The following is a 20,084-nucleotide window of genomic DNA, read 5'->3' as shown; positions in this document are numbered from 1 at the left end:
ATATTAGTTTATCTTTAATTTAAAATTATTCAATCAAGTAAAATATTTATATATTTAAAATAGATATACATAATTTTATTGACAGGGTAATGTCAATCACGAATTTGAATCTTGTTTCCAAGGTAATTTAAAATTTGTGATTTTATGAAAAAAAAAAATTATCCAAATCCAAAACTTGGACTTGAACTAAGTAAGGGGAAAATATCATTATTTTCTGATTTTACATTAAATGTTTTCAAAAAGAGTATTTGGAAAAATAATTTTTTTATTTCTTCTATTTTTTGTTTCCAAAAATAAATTTTAAAAAATGTAATCAAACCATATATCAAATGAAAGTATTTAAAGTTTTTTTATTGTAAATATTTAAAATTTTATTTTTTTCCTAAATTTTTTTATTATTTGTAAGTTAATATTGAAATTCCATTAGAAATAAAATTTGGTTTTTGTATAAATAAAAATAATAATTAATTGGCTGTTTGATAAAAAATGGGACGGCGGTTGCGGTTCCTTCTGTTTTAAAAAACACAAAGATTCGAAACTCAATCCGCGTACGGTCGGCTCCGACATCGTCGGCATGGCAAAGACGGTGGTTACCACGCTCCATAATGGCGCGTGTTAAAGGAGAAAAGATGTAAGAACTTGAATTTTTTTTATCAGGTAAATTTGTTGAATGTCATTATTACACATTTATATGGGGCTTTTACAATTACGCGTGTGGGTTTGGTTAGTAATTTATTGTAAATTAATTATCGCCGTCTTTTTTTTTTTTTAAATTTAAATTAGGATTTTACCAATATGTCCGGAGGTTTAAATTCAAGTTTTTTTTTTAAATAATTTATTTATTTTAGACTAAAAAAAATTATTTTTATAATATTAATTATTATATATGATATAAAAATATTGTAATGATATAATCGGATTCCTATGAGCTTATATTTTCGATTGTTATTTGTATTTTCATTTAATGAAATTATATTTTATTGTGTTAAGGGCGTTTAATTAATAAATTTAGTAATTTATTTTTTATTATTTATATTATTTTATTTTATTTATAAATAATAAAATATTTTAATAATTTTTTATTATTAATAATGATATGATGATAATATAAGAGATAATTTGAGTATCAATTCGACCTCAATTATTAAAATATTATCGAGATAATTTTGATTTTATTATTAATATATCATTATTTATTAAATTTTTAAGACAAAAATAATATATCATTATTTACTAAGGTATTTACTTCTAATCAAACACAATAATTATTTAAACTTATTTATTTTTATCAAATTTTATTAAATATAGTAATAATTTATAATCAATAATCTATTTTCGAAATAATTTTTTAATTTTGATAATAAAATATTTTTCAAACCAAACGCCCCTAATTATTTAAAATATCTCATAGCGTCAAGTATTTGTTCATACTAATTACTCAGAATTAGGGTTGAAACAAAGAGATAGATATTATTATCCCATTTTTTTAAATATTTTATCTCTAAAAACAAATTATACAAATTAACATAAAATTATTTCTAAATATATTTATATTTAAATAATTATGACAATCATTTTGGTTCAATAATTAGATAATTAATTACTAAATGACCATGTTTAAACTTTGTAAACTTGCCAACCAACATATGGGATATGGGGCATCATCCAGAAAACCCTACCAAATTCTCAATTATGTTAATCAAATAGTTTAATTCTCACTTCATCAAAATTACAAGTCATTTTTAATTATTAGAATGTTGGTCAAAAAAATCATACAAAACTACTCTTATGAAATCAAATGAAGGGTTTGGTGGCATGGTTGTGAAGGAAGCTCACTAATCTAACATTAAATTTTGCTTGAAATTCAAGATATATAAAGTTTAAATTTTAATAATTCTTTATATTTATTAAATGAAAGAGTGCCTGCCAAAACCAAAGTGCTAATGATTCCCTCATTTTGGATCTAACCAATTTAATGTTATTATAAGAACATGGGCAATGTTTAATAATAAAATTATGTATACAATTTTTACGTATAATTTTATGTATAAATAATTATATGTAATCATGTAATTTGATGTTATTTTATCTTTAATTTTTAATTATCCAATTACATAATGACACATCGTTGTTTATACATAAAATTATAATATAATGTTACTCGATGTTTAAATCCACACAAAATGGGTAATGTTTGGTGGAAATGTTTTCAAAAAAGTGAAAGCAAATGAAGCAAGAATCAAGAAACATAGACTTCAAATCAAACAAATATTATGCATGTCATAAATTACAGCCTACTAATGTCATTTGAGGTTTCTTATGATTTAAGAAACTTTGGAAGTGCTTTTGAAAAAGTGTCAAAAGCACTTCCATGTAATAATATTATTATAGGTTTATTAATTTATATTGTGCATGGTTGTTGGGATGCGTTTATTGTTTAATCTAGTTTATAAATTTTCTTGTCTAATATTGTCGGTATGAAAGTTTGCACTAATACAAAATATATTAAGTTTAGATTAGAGTTGGATACGAATCGAATTGAGTCTAAACAGAGCCTAACTCATTTTTGACTTATTTTTAATAAGTTCTGCTCGAGCTTAGGTTTATACTCATCGAATTCACTGAATATATGTTTGTGTTCAATTCGCTTCATAATTTTAGTGTTTGGAATTGACTCGCACTTAGTTCGAGCTTATATATTCTGATTCGGATTCGTTTTGATCAGTGTTGGGCTTGCATTTCAAGCTCAGTAGCTCAACTTTAGGCTCATATCAAATTTTGGATTATTCATGATATTCTTTATGAAAAATATATATTGTAAATTTGTTCCAAGTTAAAATCATTTTTTCTTTTGAGCAAGTGGCTCGCGAGTTGAGCTCAACTCTCTCAACCTATGTTCGAGTTCAAGCTTGAACTCGTTTTTCGTTTAAAATCTAGACTCACGTTCATACTTAAACTTGCTTAGAATAAATTTGATTTGAACTTGTTCGAATAAAGTTTGTTTCAAATTCGAATAAGTTTACTTCGAATTTAACCCTAATTTAGATGATTGTAATACAAGGATATAAAAATATATAATGACGTAAATAGTAGACAAACTTTTTTTACATGGTTTGACGAAAAACTCAATAATCTTCGTTCATTGTGTTGTTATTGTCATAATAATACAAAGTTACAAATTAAGCAAGAAGTAATAGAAATAATGTGTGCTTATGTGTAAGTAATGTATTTGGATGCAATGTCCAACGTTTAATTCTTTAAGCATATATCAAACGTGTCATCCATTTTTTCACTATTTTGAATTTATAACAATGGGAGTTACATTTATACAAGTATAGGATATAACCTTAATAACTTAATGAGTATCGTCATGATCCTAAAGTGGTAAGAAAATAATTATACTTCAATTGTAGTGGTCAAAAATAAGGAATACAATTCTCCTACAATAGAATACCTTTATTTAATTTGAGATGCATGTTGTGATCACGAAGGATTTGGTCCTTACATCTTGTTTTATAGCTTTTAGCAAGAAGAAATGACGTCGAAGCTTATCTTATAGGTTGTGAGCTAAAACGATATTTGTTCATTGATTATTGATTGTTAATCATTGTCAAGTGCATATCCGTGAGTTAGATCGAGGAGACGTTCTGATTGAACGACAAATGCTATAAAATAAACAAAATGATGGACTTATCTTGGGTTTATTCTTAAAAAATGTATTCTTAAGAGTAAATATTTTGTCAATAAATTAAATATTTATTGTGTGATTGAAAATATGCATTCAAATATATATATATAAATTATTACTGAATTATCATGTCAATTTCCAAATTAAATATGAACAAAATCAAGATTTTTCTCATCAACTCCCTGATTAAAGATTTAAAAAAATTAAAATGATGCATGAATGTCGGATGATTGTTGCCAACTCATGAGCAATCAGAGAGAAAAGAAGAAAACTTTCAATTTCAAGAATCAAAGAAGAATAGATGGTTTACTTGCCGGGAGGAGAAAGAGATCTAAAAACTTATAAAAAAAATGCATTTTTTTCTTCATGTTTGTTGGCATTTCTGTTGAAAGTCCTTTAAATTAAGCAATCAAATATATATTTAAAAAAAAAAAAAAGATTATACTTGCATGCATTATTACAAACACCTAACCCCCCTGAAATTAGAAAATTCTCAAGGAATCTTATCCGAATTGGTTAAACGGATAAACTTTAAAATATAGTGATCAGATCTATAATTATTATATTGAATAAGTCAGGATTTCATATACATGGAATCTAAGTTTTTTCTCTAAAAATTTTAATATTTTATCAGTTTTATTATCTACTAATCCCTGAATCTAACCATTAATATTCTTATATTAAGAAAAGTCTTACGCATAATGTTTAATATATAAATAATGACCTAATGGGGCATTAAATACCCAAGTGTTAAACATGTTAGTAAAGAAGGGAATCAAAAATTGAATCCAGATAAATCATAGTTTAATGTTCAATGATTGAGGTGGGTATGGGGCAATTACGATATCTATACAAAATTAATATATTTATTTTAAAAGAAAAAACAAAAATTATATACTCTTAGAGATTGATTGAGAGAGAAAAGGAAAAGCCCGTAGTGTAGTCTATCTATGATAAGCTTGAATGGTACATGTGATTTTAGAAAAGTGGATTATAATAAGGAATACAAATCTTGCAAGGAGAAGTTTTCATTATTGCTTTTCACTTTAACCAAACACTTCCATGTATGGCAAAGTTATCTTTTTTTTTTAATAATTGAAAACTTTGTATTGATTGAACAGATAAATTTAAAATATAATGATCAGATTCATAATTATTAAACTAACTGACTAGGTAAGTCAATGTTTGACAAACATGATAGAATTTAAATCCGGATTTTCTCTTAAAAAATTTTAATACTTTACTAAATTTATTAATTCTTGAAGTCACGTATCCTCCTTTTTACACAATATAAATTATGATTAATTAATTTGTAATATGACTTTTATTAATTATTTTTATATATAATTTTATATTCAAATAATAATATATTATTATATAATTAAATATTAAACAATATTAAATTATATAATAATATATCATTATCTACCAATAACATTACACATAAAATATTATAAAAGATTTAAACAGTGAAATCGTCGGCAACTTAACATGCCTTCGGTTGTGTTTTTGACATTCGGAGCAAGTGTACAAACGACAAAAGCAAACTTGTCAAATCACCTTAACTTTGCTTCCACGCGCCTCCATCTTTTTATTATCAATAAATAAATTAAATTCTATATATGTAAAAATATATTTATTAAAAAATAACCATTAATAAAAATTAATTAAACCAGTATTATGCAATTTATACTAAATTAACCTTCGTTTTTTTTCCTAAAGCGGAAAACATAAGAGGGTTTTTTTTTTTTCTATTTTATCATTTTTGTATTACTTAATAATATTTATTTAGACTATGCTATATCATTAAATAAATAAATTTTATTGTTAATAATGATTTTTTGAAAATTAAAAAAAAAATTTGGCTAAAATAGAAAAATAAAAAAATGATTTTAAAAAACCACTATAGAAGGGATGGGTTTTAATATTACATGAAAGATAACATTTAAATATATATTATATAATGAATAAAAATAAAAATGTTGTATTTAATTAATGAATAATTATATTCTTAGGATTTTGAATAATTTTTAAAAAATTTTAGTATTATGTGTATATAAATTTTTATTTGGGTCTTTTTAATAACAAATAAGATTAGATTTGAGCAAAGTGAAGTTCGAGCTTGTCTAACCTTGAACTCGGTTTGCTTTAAAATACCTTAACTCATTTGAGTTTTGATCTCAATTTATTACTAAAATAACATCATTTTAATGTATATGAATTAAAATAATATTATTTTATATAAAAATTTTAAATTTATAAATTTAATAAATTAAATATTTTTAAAACTTGAATTTAAATTTGACTTTAAATTCAAATAAATTTAACTCGAATTTTAACTCTAAAAGTGGGTACTAGTTCGGGGGACCCTTAAAAGCGCGTGAAGTGAATGGTAGCGAAAGATGTAGCACTGTCGTTTCACGTGAAGGATTTGGTTTATTGAAAGCAAAAGAGGGGAATAGTGCAGTAATTCTACGGCGCAAGTGGACGCGTGTGGCAAATTATTTTAATATGAAAAGTGAAGTATGGATTTCAAAATATTTTGGTTAGGCATGTGCTCTGCATTAACCACTCTTCTTTCCATTACCTGTAAATGTGACACTCTCACCATTGTGATAGGTCAACATTTTTATTGGTAGATTTGTTAACATATACCACCTAAGCTTTGACCTAAAAAAAAAAAAACCCTTTTCACTAATACATTAACCATACCTTTTCCACCGAAATATGTATGACAGATGGGCAAAAATATCCAATGTGCTTTTGCGTGATGCCCATAAAATTTAGATAAAATCAACATAAAAAATAAAAAAAATTGTATGGATAGAGGAAAGAAGTCTAAATGTGTACCCTCAAATGGTAATTCGTGTGATAAAAATAGGGGTATTCAAACAATAATACATTAATTTGAAACTTATTTAAAATATATTAAGATCAAATTTTTGACTTATATGGTATAATCATTATACCATCGATATTTAAGATATATTCTATTTAAGTTTGATTAGGTCAATAGAATAATTCTTAATTAAACGTAAAAATAGTACTCTAACTTAAGTAAGAGTTTCTCATTACTAAAAAAACCTCAAACGTTGCTCCTTTTTAAAACTTTTCTCATCATTGCCACATTTCGTTTTCTCTCTCATATCCTTGAGAAAAGGTGATGAATTATCTTATTCTAAATATTTTAAATAAGGATTATCTAATAATCTAATTTTTCCTGAAATTTAGATAATAACAAATAGTACAAATAAGATAAATATTGGTTGTATAGTTGTACATCAACATGAATGACTATGCATGGTCTCTATATAAAGAGATGACAAACCTTTCGTGTGCATTTGAGTTTTTTAGAGTTTGTGTTTCATGTAAATACTAAGACACAATCCTAAGCGCAGATTGATGCATCCCAATAACCAAACAAATGAATGAGTTGCCCATATAGGTATGATCTTTCTATATAGTTTATGGTTGTATGAAAACGGGTCCAATTAATATCCCTTAAAGTGGGAGGAAAAATAACAACAAATTGTCACTGCAAATGAAACCAAAATTGCTTAACCTACAAACAACCAACCAACTAATCTAATTAATATTCTTGTTGTGGGAAAGATGTGATGGGTTAATTTTTTTCTTTTTTTTTTTTAATTGAATTTTAAAGAACTAAATTGGTTTCTTTTTGCTGGCTTTTGTCTTAGAAAATGGGACAAATCATCACATTAAAATGTGTATAAAACTTGTTGAGCAAAATAAATGGTATTCTGATGATGGCCTCAATGTCATTATTTAATCAAGGATTAGAAGCATCTTATTAATTAATTCTCTAACTAACATTGATGCAAACATTTTGCTCAGTAGTCCAAATCAACTTTTAATGTTGTGCTATGGCCAATTTGAGCTACGTGTATTTATTTTTGAGTATGTAAATAAATAAATAAATAAATAAATAAATAAATAAATATATATATATATATATATATATATATATATATATATATAATTATTATATATTTATATATGTATCTATTTGTATATTCAAAATGGTTATCCGTAATTTTATTGGAAAAAAAAGGGTGTTATTAGTTGAAAGTGCTTCTCATAGAAGTACAAAAGGGAAAATAGAAAACATGTCGAGCATTTTGAATGTTTTTCAAATAAACCCCATAAAATGTTCTCCATCTATTTCATTGATCCAATAACAAAGGAGACATTTTTATGTTTATTAAAAGATCATAAAAATACTTGAAAGAAAATCCACATTTTTAACATTAATTCAAAGTCAATGTATAAATAATTAGTCAATAAAATACTTCAAATGTATACATATAACAGGTATACGTATTCTGGACAAGTGATAGTACTTGTATCAATTATCCGATTTTTTTTTCCCTCAATCTTGATTGTACAAATACATTTATCCAATATCTAAAAAATTGTAGCAAGATTTGCACCAAAAAATAACCCAAACATTAAGCAAACATCTAAAAAGGGATATTTTGTTCTTTTAATCAAATTTAATTATGTTTATTAATTAGTTGTGATTAAACATTTAAATAAATTCAATAAAACTATACGTACACATTTTTATATATAATTTAGATATATAAATGATCGATAGAGAGAGATAAACTAAGAGAGAGAGTGAACAAGGTGGAAAAATATTGATTTTTTAAATTTTTGATGGAAAAAATTGTGAGTTTTCAAATTAAAGGGATAAACATAATAAAACTTTAATTTTTAAATTTTTTAAAATTAAATAATAGTTTTACTCTTAATTTCGACTGAGATTTTACTTAAATTTTATGAATGTAATTTTAAAAATACATATAAACTTTGATGGAAAATAGCCCTTTGGCCTATATGAATTGTCCACCTTGAACCCACTTCTTGAGCCACCTCCACAGGCAGACTTTTCAAAACATGACAAAGCCAGCTAATGTCTTTCAATTCATCACAGCTATAACAATAATAGCAAGATTGATTTGTCAAAAAGCCCTTTCACATTATTAGAGGAGAAGGAGCATTGCAACATCCCCACTAACTCAATCTTGTTTTAATTATTTTCTACAATGTGAAAAATTGACCACAAACTTGAGTGGGAATTTTTGTTTTCATTTTAATGTTTTGGAATATGGATAAGACAAGGTGAATATTCAAAGCAAGGATCATAATAATTATTGTATTTTATTGCTTCAAAATTCAATATTTGCTTTGATTATTGATTGAATTCAAATGATAGAAGGTCAATTAATAGATAGTTTGAGAAATTTTAATTTGCATTGACCCAAATAAATAATTTTTAAAGACCCACAAAGGGATTTGAAAATTTGGTAATTAAATTTAGGGTTTTTTTTTCAAACAATAATATTATATATATAATTTTCATACACGGAAAAATTATACAAACTAATATGACATTGATATGGCAGATGTCATCGGTCAAAAATATCTAGCATGTCAAGTTTACATCAATATCATATTAATTTGTGTAATTTTTTAATATAAAAATTATATATATATTATATATTTTTTCTAAAGTTGGTATGTTAGACTTTTTTTTTTTTTCATTTTCTAAAGTAAGTACTTGAAAGTACTTCCTTAAAATAACTCTTAAAAGTAATATGTGGTATAATTTTCTGTCCCAAAAGAATTTTTTTTGTCATTTATATATACCCAAATACCATAAAAAGGAAAATAAAAAATATTTTTATTATATGAAAACCAATTTTAATTGTATTATAAACAATGTAAAATATACATTTGTTCTAAATCTATCTGAGTTTTTTTTTTTTTTGTGGAATTGGGTAAATATTTTTTTTCATCATTATTAATTTAGATATTAATGATAATATATTATTATATGTATTAAAAAATATTTATTGTTATTTTATATATTCACCTTTTTTTATGTTTTAGGAATATTTTTCTAAGACGGCAACAAGGACAATCACCTTTAAATCATGGATGCTTTGAAGTATACATATTACTCAAGTTGATTACATAATCCCTTATCTGCCTTTTTTATATATGACATCATCCTTTTATTTAAAAGGAATTATTTAATATATATATTTAATTAATAAAATTATGTATATATAATTTAATTATATAAATAATATATTATTATATAATTACATAATTTTAAATTAAAAATAAAATAATATTTAATTATATAATAATATATTATCTATATAATTAAAATTAAAATTTTATATTTGGGTGTTGATTCTGTTTTTTTCCCTTTGTCAATGGGCAATAAAGCCATAGATGAGGACAAACTTTGGTTAATATATATATTAATATATTTATTTATTTATTTATATATATTAATGCCCTTCATGTCATGTCTCAATCTATTAATATTATCACCGACATCTTCAATAATTATATATAATTATTTATTTAATTTATATTATTGGATGTTACCATAAAGTAAAATGTTAAATCTGTCTCTGAATTTGTAAGTTTCGATAAATTAAAATTATTTATAAAAACCTATAGAATGAAAATTCTCATAAATCGAAGCCTAAGAAGAAAGGGGAGAAAGAGAGAAAATTGGGTCAAAATTTTCCAGCACTTTCTCGAGAAAATCCGAATGAATCTCCAACACCAACATCCTCAATCTTCAGTCTCACTTTTTAATCACATCATGCTGACAATTTTTTCTTCTTAATTCTCTGCCTCTAATGTTGGTGGGTCCTTTGTTTGAAACTTTGAATCCCATTGGACAGTTAAAATTTATTTTGTCACCGACACTTGCAGCTGGCTGCCTTTATAACCTGTCCTGCTTCATGGGCCAATCTCCTTGCTCTTTTGGACTCACTTGGGCCTAGAATCCAATTTCTATAATTAAAACGCTTTGCTTCTTATTCAATTAATAATTTCTTTATTTTTAAGAAATTTCAAATAATATTTTCTGTCTCATGAGGCCATATATATATATATATTAAAAATTAATTATTGCCCATGTAAAATGGACTAAAAATATAAGATAAAGATGACACATGAGCAAAGAAAGTGGGACTATTTTATCCAATCCAAAAAAAAGAAAATAACACGTCAGCAAAAAAAAAAAAAAAGCAGGACCATATAAAAAGATACCAAAATTAATTGGATGTAATAGCAAAAAGAGAAAGAGATGAAATGTGGAGAAGGCATTTTATTTGTGTATGATGTGGATGAGTAAGCCACACACATACACACACATATGTTGGCTAGCCATTGTTGTCACTTGTCACCACCACCTTTCAATTTTCATCTTCCTTATCTTATTTTATTAGATTCTATCTCTCCAATCCATTGGATACTTATCATAATTCATGCAATTTTAAATGATTCACAAATTCATTATTATTTTTAAATAAAAATGGTTTTTTATTTTTTGAAATTAAAAAAAAATCTATTCAATGAATTTAGGAATATGTTGATATTTTATCTTTTTGATTCCTTTTTTTTTTTGGATCCATCTTCAATTATCCATTGCAATAGTGGAATTTTTCAAGAGAATTTGTGGGTTCTAAAAGTGATAATTTGTGGGTCTTTTTAATTATCAAAATTTCAATTACTCTTTCTTTTTATATATATATATATATATATGAAATCGAATACCCAAATTTATTTTGCTTTAGAAAAACAAACCCATTTGATATTGATAAATATTATGTGTACCTATTCTGAATATATAAATGAGTACATACTTATTTGTGTTATCAAATGATTGAATATTATTTTATTTTTAATTTAAAATTCTCTAATCACAAGATGACACATATAAATATCTATTAATTTATATTCTAAAAATAAGTATATATAGTTTTATTGTTTTATGATTAAGAAAGAAATCTTTTATCACTTTTTTTTTTCTTTGAGTGGAAGATCGACAACAAGAAGTGTCCAAATTTGAGAGAGTCATTATTCATTCTACCGAAAAATACCTAACAAACCTGAAATTATTGACTTGTAAACAAGTTTTACAGGGCTATTTAATGAATTTAATAATGATTTTCTTCACTAACTAATTACTTTCTTAAGTGTTGGGTAAAGGCCTTTTTCCTTTTGGTTTCCTACCAAACTTAAATTGATAATTTGTCACTAACAATAGGGATTATTTTGTGATTGTCTTCAAATCAAACTGTTCTTCTCAGCTTTCATGCATCAACTTTTGTTTGGATTCTTATGGGTTTCATTATCATCATTTCATGTCCTTATCAAAGTAATATCAATTCAACCAATCCCAATTCATCATTTAATTCAATTTTTATTTATATTATCATTAATTCATGGCTCATATTGAGTTGGTATCAATTTCATCAACATCGTTAATTTATTGATTTCATAAAAATGTATAATTTAAGCCTTTATAATAAATCTTAAACTTCGTAAAATCCGTAAATTTTGACAACTTAACTAACAACATAAAGTATCTTAATTTATGATCAAGATATTTCACCAATCTTTATTTTTAAACAAGTTTATTATCTTAAAAAAGTATTAGTTTTGACAATAAATATAGAGTAATGTTATATATATATCTAATTGATCGAATATTATTTTATTTTTAATTTAAACTCATCCAATCGTATGATGATTTTTTATTTAAATATTTAATTAGATACTTAAAATTAAATAAATTATTAATCAAATAATTTATACTGAAAGTTTGTTTTAGCTAATAAGATATGTTTTGAGTTCCCCCAACGCAAGGGTAGTTGTGTGAGATCCATTTATTGCCACTTGAGGCCATGATGAATGATTTGTTCACCTGCTACTACCACAAAAATTAACAAACACATGCTTATACAAAAAAACACAAAGGTTTGCCTTTCAACTTGTATGACCAAATTTATCTGGCATCAAGGTATCTCTAATGCTGATGCTGGTTGGGATGGGACCAAACCCATGTTCTTAACATGGTTGCACCTACGTAAAGGACACAAGAGCCCTTTGGGTCCACCCATTGCCTCATCCACACACCTCTCCCTCTTTTGGTCAAGGATACAATCAATGTAGCATCAAGTACAAATTTGCCTGCAAAAGGGTCCTTACTAGGACTCCACTTGAACATCTTTGAAGCAACTTAGGGAGGCAAATTAGGGTGCCCTTTTCCTCTTGGACCACTATAACTAACATGGGTCCAAGCTCTCGTTTGTTAGATTACCTTGGGTACCTTTCAATCTCTGCAAAGAGCATCCCTTTCAAGATCACAAGAAGACAGTTCTTTATAATTAAGAGAGTGACTTTAGATTCAAACTTTCTTAAACTTTTACAGATTTTATAACACAATGAATACTGATTAACCATGAATTAAAATCTAAAAAATATTGTATTCTGCACAGAAATTTACTGAAAAATGGATAAACCCACATGAATGATTGATATTGCTTGTAACTGTGAAATAATTTCATTAGAACAAGCTTCATGTGGAGGATGAGTATGACACCTCACCTTATCCATTTCCTCTCATCACTTTTTTTTATGGATTTGCTTACATGCATGCAATATTGTTAGTACTTTGTGCTTTTTTAATACTATTACCACTCATTTTTTTATTTTGTTGTTTTGTTTGAGAATAAAAGAAAGAGATAGCTAACAACCTTGCTTGCCCCTTTTTTAACATAAAAGTATATGATAACAATTAGTTTTGTTATGTTTTTATGGCTAAAGAAGACAAACATGAAATTCTTTTTTACATATAAATGAAAATACGTGTTATCATATAATTTGATATTATTTTATTATTAATTTAAAATAACTTAATTATAGAATTATAAGTTATTAATAATAGTCATTGTTAATAGAGTTTTAATGAAATCAAAAGAAGTAGCCTAATTCGATAAGCAGTTAAATTGAATTAGTTTGACATTATAAAATTGCCCACAAGCTTGCCAAGTGCAAATAGATAGATAGAAAGAGAAGGGTTTCACTTATCTTAATTTAGGGACTGGATTGCCACATATTCAATAAGGTGCTTAATGGGAGCCATATCCAAAACTCCAAGACACAATTGGTCCTACATGATAAAACAACCTTTTTTGTGTGACATATTTTGAGCTATTATTTTGCTTTTTCTATTATCACCCATTTTGTTAAAGATGTTAGTGGACTGAAATTTTGCAAGCAACTCCCCATTTTTTTGGGTATCAAAAGAGCTTCAAACTAGTAGCTCCTAATGTGCTTTCAATAGTAATAACCCATAAGTGTTTCTCTAGAGAATATTAAAAGTCATTTTTCCTGATTGAATTGAAAAAAAAACAATTTCTGATTTGAAAAATACCTTGCACTCTTTGAAAGCAATTTAAAATATTGGAAAATCCCTTCTAATTGGTCTCACATCACAAATTTTGTAGCTTACCTTCATAGCAATTGCTTTAGGCCCAAAAGTGTTTGGTCCAAAATATTAAATGGTTTAGCATATCTGCCATCAACATACCAACTAATAACTATCAATGCAAAATTGAACCTCATATTTTGTGTGAATATACCCCAACTCCTCACCTACCGTTTTGCTTTTCTGTGATGCATTCCATTTTATAAAGAGAAAATCCCCATGGCAACAAATAGAACCCAAGAAAATAGTTTGATAACAAAAGTCAAGATTCTTTGATGAAACAAAAATGGTCTTTCACCACTTGTGTACAGAGAGTTTGACGGTTTATATATTTTACAGAATCTGGCCTCTGATTCTACAAGGCATTGGTTCCAATAAAACAGTAATTGGGAAAAAACAAATCCTCAAATATTAGGAATAATATCATCTAAAATCTATCCTCTAAACATACAAGTTTTCCCCCATCTGCATGCTGTGATGGCCACGATTTTTTTTTATGTTGGTAACCAAACTCACAGGCCCTCTTAAGAAATTTAGTTCCATGAGCGACCACCACTGTAACCTCTCCCACGGTCTCGGTAACCCCCATGCCCTGCTTTCATAAAGAACATAACAAAGAAGAAGAGTTTATTAGCTAGGAAAGCATAGGCAAAAATCACACAAGTGTCAAAAGTGACCATTTCATGTATTGCACTAATCATCCATGATTATACAACAAAAATCTTTCCCCTCAAATTAAGCCACAAAAGAGAACATCCGCTATCACATAGGGAGCAAAAATTAAAGCACTGTAAACTCATTTGATTACTTAAACATGCATAATGCCAATCTAGTTGGGTTTATACTTCAAGTTCATCGAAAATCACTAAAAAAAATTCAACCTATATTGATTACACATGCATTGTAACAATAAATTCACTCATCAACTGACCTGACAGAGGAGGTGGGCCACGACCCATAGCTGCCAATTCAGGACTGACCTTCTGTCCAGCCTCTTGGAGTATGGTAATCAGTTCCTTAGCAAATCTAGCATTTGCTGCTGTGAAGAAAGTGTATGCTGTCCCCTTTGCCCCAGCTCTTCCAGTTCGACCAATGCGATGAACATAATCCTCAAGAGATCCCGGAAAGTCATAATTTATCACATATTTTACATCCTTGACATCTGCCGCAGACCAGAACAATGAGGAATGCGAATGTTAAAGCTGGTCACCCAAGAGTACACACAAAGAACCAGTGAAGCCTAGTTTTACTGGACTGGTTGAGAAATATGTGGAAGCCATCCAATAAGACACAAGAAGGCTTGAACAATGGCACAAAAGATGAAGATGCTAAGTTTTTGTTGGTTGTTAACCCAACTTCATAGTCAAGTTAAAAATAAGGGTCCAATAGTAAGATAAAGAACCAACATACAGTAGCATAACGTTGATAGATAGTAAATACCTAAACCACGAGCTGCAACATCTGTTGCAGTCATTATTGGACTCTTCCCAGCTTTAAACTCTGAGAGGACCCAATCCCTTTCTGCTTGACTTTTATCTCCATGAATTGAGAGAGCAGGCCATCCATCCATGCGAAGCTGCCGGGTAATTTGGTCACAACCTTTCTTAGTATCCATGAAAATCAGTATTCGGCTACCATCCATGATGTCCTCCAGCAGCTTTACCAATCTAGAGTACAAGATAGATCATTCAGAATTAAAAAAAGCCCCCTGTGATGTACAAGTGATGAAAGGAGAAAAATCCCTTAAGAACAAGATCAAGGGCACAGTACTTGTTATATTTCTGGCTCTCAGAAACAATATCAACATGCTGGCGAATTGCATGGTTAGCTTTTAAATCCTGTGAACCAATAATCACCTGAGGTATGCCAACGGAAAGACAAATAAGTGCTCTTTGCCAACAATTGAGCGGAATTCCAAAAAAGCAACAGTTGTGAAGAATAATCACCACTCAACAAGATCATGTAGAAATAGACAAGAACATTATCTCTTTAAAAAGGCCTAAATACCTTAAAACTAAAAGCCCAATAACAATACAGATGGTATATCATGATTGAAAGTGCATTGATGTTGAAATATAAATTGAAAACAATTTAACAGAAGATGTTTCCAAAAAACAGAAGCCCATTACATACTACTAGAGTTGCCCATTGAATACTACTAGAGTTGTAACGTATCTTACTTTGTATGGGTTGTAAAGGAACTGCCTAGCAAGTTGCTCAACCTCCTTAGGCCAAGTGGCACTCCAATATAATGTTTGACGATCAGGGCGGATCTGTGCAGAGGGAAACATAAGATTAATATCCATACCAAAAAGAGGATAGGCAAGGGAAAATAGATGAATAAGAGCGGAATATATGTCCATGACAGACATCACAACATACTTAGATAAATATAGGGAAGAAAATCTTAGGATGAAAAAGACAAAACCTGAGAAACAATCTTCCGTATTTGAGGCTCAAACCCCATGTCCAGCATCCGATCAGCCTCATCCAAGACAAGGTAAGTTACTCTTCGCAAATTTGTATTGTGTGACTCCAACATATCAATCAACCTCCCAGGAGTAGCAATGACAATTTCAACACCTGAACCCAAAAATCAATATAATAATGGTATCAACACCCCACAAACATCCCATCAAGTAGAAGAACTACAAAAGACAATAACTCATACATGAAATTTTAATAAGTCAGCTTTAACTGAATTAGAATGTATTAAGGGATATAATGCAAGAAAGTTGCAACCTAAATACAATGAAGAGGTCACCTACCTTTCTGGAGATCACGCACTTGAGGTCCCTTAGGAACCCCTCCGTAGATGCATGTACTTTTAATCCGTGATGATGCACCAAATTTAGTAGCTTCTTGTTGAATCTGAACAGCAAGTTCACGAGTTGGAGCTAAAACTAGCACAATAGGGCCATCTCCTGGAGCTGAAAATATAGGGAAAATAACCACATTTATGCCTACCTAATGAACAAAACATGAAAGGAAATAAAGCATTCAAGATACTTGCCATCTCAGATACAAGCTTACCTAAAAATGGCTGGGCATTAACATGAACAATTGCGGGTAAAAGATAGGCAAGCGTCTTTCCAGAGCCTGTTTCAGCAATTCCAATAAGATCACGACCCTTCAAAGCCATAGGCCATCCTTGAGATTGTATGGCTGTTGGCTCAACAAAGCCAGCTTTAGTAATTTCTTGCATAACATAATCTGCAGCCATGTAGGTGCACTCAAATGAACAGCCTTTAAGAAAATATTCTTTTATTTGATAGAGAAACTTTTCAACAATTAAAGTTAACTAACTTCTTCTATTATGATAGATTAATGAAAACTTAACCATAATATGCCTTGGAGTAATGATTTTATTTTTATAAACTATGAAATACAGATCACGTATAATGTTGCAGTCAGATATTAGAAATACTCTTTTATCAATGGAATGCCTAGAAGACACTACAAGTGAAAATTTCCATTAATAACTACTGCTAACAAAGGCATAACTTCGAATTTATAAACAAGGAATCAACTGTATTCTGTTCATCAAAGGTGTGAAAAAGTGCACTTGAACTACTACTCGTGTAACATGTACCAGTCACATGCATCACTGTTTGCATTTTGTTAGGATTCAATAATAATAATAATTAATTAAAACAATATATGATTTGGATAAAAATATTTAATTAGGATAAGATCTTTGAGATTAGGATATGATATTTGATATTAGGATAAAACATTTGATTTGAATATTATTTGGATTTGAAAGTTAGATATTGATAGAATACATAGAGGTGATTGATTGAAGGAAGAGAAAAGTATTGTTACTTTGGTATTTTGGACAACCTTTGACTAATAGGGAGGCTACGACCTTTGGGGAGAGTTGACACCTCTTATTGTTATTTTATTTAATATTAATAATATTTGTGTTGGGTCCCAAACAAATTTACAAATGAATAAATAGCAACCTAGTGTGTTTGCTTATAGAGTAAACAGACAACCGAATCAGAGCTCATGCCATGAAAAAACATGGCAGCAAATTTTAACTTCCCACTTATTTTGTAAACAATTTGCAGATACAACCATTATTGAAGCCTCTCCCGCACAATACTTTCTAACTTATGCATAAACAAAGAAAAAAAAGATACACATAAGAAAATCTCAAAATCAAACAAAAGGTACCTGGAAACCCCATGTCACGGAAACTCTTGACAGGCTTTGGCACATCACGGCCTTCAACTGTAATTTCCCTCTGTTGTCGATACTCCTCCACCTCCCTCTGTGACATTGCAGCCACTGATGATGACTCGACAAAGAAGTTCTTCTCAAAAGGAGTCAATCCATCCAAATCTAACTTCCTTGGTGGCTCAGCACTATTATGCTCGCTCTTGCTTGAAGAGGACCGCACTGAGCTGCCATAGCCCGAAGAGCCACCAAACCCTGTATCACTAAAAAAACACAACATTCACAAACAACAAATGAAAACCATAAACGAATTGGTCTCTAAAGCTTAACAAAGGCAACATTCTCGTAATTTTAATCAAGATTTGTATCCCCACTATTCCGAGTTTTGCCAAAGGCAATTAAGATAACATACAACATAAATTCGTTTCAATTAATTCATCCTCCATAATGGACAATTTTGTAATGCTTAGCTTTAACTGCTCTTTCAGATTAAAAATGCACCTGATGAGATTTCCCGAGAAGCATGTTTTAAATAAGAAAAGCACTTGAACTATTTCTGAACATATCACTGGATAGATACTTTCGCAGAAAGCTCTCAAAACTGCTTTCGTAAATTATATTTTTAACATAAAGCACTCGAACCACATTACAAATACTCCTACACTTATCCAAACTCTAGTTCTACAAAATATTTCCTTGATGGACAAACAGCAATAAAAAACTAATATTTCAACAAAATTAACCAAATTCACATCAAATCCACCGAAACTAATGCAACATTCAATTGTGTTCACTCTGTGTACATTCTTAGACCTAAAAACCCAACAAAAACCTATATTTACCTAAAAAAAAACATATAAAACAACAGCGAAAGAGATAAAATAAGAGGCATACCTTCGACGGTCACGATATGAGCTGGGGTCCGACGAGCGGCTATCGTAGCGGCTCATGACGTGTCTCTCTGAGTTTGCGCTAACCTAGAGAAATTATCAGCTGTAATTAATCAAAAACCCAAAAAACAAATCTGCTTTTGATTTATTTATGCCTTTTGAGTGTAGAGTTGGTTCCGAAAGAGAGCTCTGTAAGAGTGAAGAAGTGAAAGCAATCAATGCGGGAGGAAGAAGGGGGCGAAGTCGCCGTTTTAGGGTGCCTGCTGTTCGTTGCACAAGCCGATAAGACGGTCCAGTGAAAAGTGGACAAGTGTTAAATGATAATCCTTTTAAAAATGAAACCGGAGGGGTTACCGGGTTAGTTGATATTATTGGAAGTAGAGTTTACAAATAGCGTAATACTAGCCCCGCCTCATTATTTATTTAGAGCGTTAAAAAATAAAAATAAATTAACATTAATTATAAAATAACATATTATTATTTATATATATAAATGGTGTATATAATTTATTGTTACAAATATTTATGTAACAATAGAAAATAGGCCAAAAGACTAGTTCTCACCAAAGGTTTTTTGAAATAATCATTTTCCACCCTATAAGCTTCAGAAAACAAAATTTTTACTTATTATCCCCTTCTGTTAATGAATTATATTAAGTAAAAGGATAGAAAAATCATTTTACATATATTTTTATTTTTCTCTTTGTTATTTTTATTTTTCATTTCCTCTTTTTTTTTATTGCCCTTTTCAAAATTTTTGAAGGTCAAATTGTAATTTTAAAAATATTAAAGAAATTAATGACAGCGTTCCTAAGGGTTTTCAAATTTTTTAAAATTTTAATATATCTATCAATAGTTTTAAAAATAATATTTATGTCCTTAATAAATTAACTAAAATACAATATTTTAAAGTTTGTTTGATAATTAGTACAAATATATTGATAATTTAATATTTATATTAAGTGTTAATGATTGTTTTGTAACTTTTTAAAAGGGC

The 20,084-nt window shown here is 28.3% G+C and overlaps 1 protein-coding gene across 3 annotated transcripts; it reads right to left on the bottom strand.

Moving 5' to 3' along the window:
• Positions 1–14,263: 14,263 nt before the first annotated feature.
• Positions 14,264–19,438, bottom strand: LOC123205781 (DEAD-box ATP-dependent RNA helicase 20-like). Of its 3 annotated transcripts, none has more exons than XM_044622820.1 (10): positions 19,092–19,429; positions 18,195–18,460; positions 17,049–17,228; positions 16,784–16,945; positions 16,444–16,598; positions 16,196–16,288; positions 15,786–15,871; positions 15,456–15,682; positions 14,947–15,177; positions 14,264–14,607 (listed from the first exon to the last, which is right to left on the bottom strand). In XM_044622820.1, exons 1-10 carry the CDS (start codon positions 19,145–19,147, stop codon positions 14,549–14,551), a joined length of 1,515 nt encoding a protein of 504 aa, XP_044478755.1. In that variant the 5' UTR covers positions 19,148–19,429; the 3' UTR covers positions 14,264–14,548. The 3 variants fall into 3 exon arrangements, with proteins under 3 accessions (XP_044478755.1, XP_044478756.1, XP_044478757.1); XM_044622821.1 differs by having other exon boundaries at positions 18,195–18,452; positions 19,092–19,428; XM_044622822.1 differs by lacking the exon at positions 14,264–14,607 and having other exon boundaries at positions 15,175–15,314; positions 19,092–19,438.
• Between the last annotated feature and the right edge of the window lie 646 nt (positions 19,439–20,084).

This window comes from Mangifera indica, unplaced genomic scaffold, assembly GCF_011075055.1.
Source record: "Mangifera indica cultivar Alphonso unplaced genomic scaffold, CATAS_Mindica_2.1 Un_0016, whole genome shotgun sequence".
Taxonomy (NCBI): domain Eukaryota; kingdom Viridiplantae; phylum Streptophyta; class Magnoliopsida; order Sapindales; family Anacardiaceae; genus Mangifera; species Mangifera indica.
Note: the sequence above shows the minus strand (reverse complement) of the source record. Positions and strands in the feature narration are given on the sequence as shown.

Excerpts from the sequence above, each read along its gene's own strand:
- LOC123205781 (XM_044622820.1), bottom strand. The coding sequence starts at position 19,147 with ATGAGCCGCTACGATAGCCGCTCGTCGGACCCCAGCTCATATCGTGAC. Across the intron at positions 15,872-16,195 it reads TCCTTTACAACCCATACAAA|GTGATTATTGGTTCACAGGA; the intron begins GTAAGATACGTT and ends GGCATACCTCAG. Across the intron at positions 15,683-15,785 it reads GAGAGCCAGAAATATAACAA|ATTGGTAAAGCTGCTGGAGG; the intron begins GTACTGTGCCCT and ends CTTGTACTCTAG.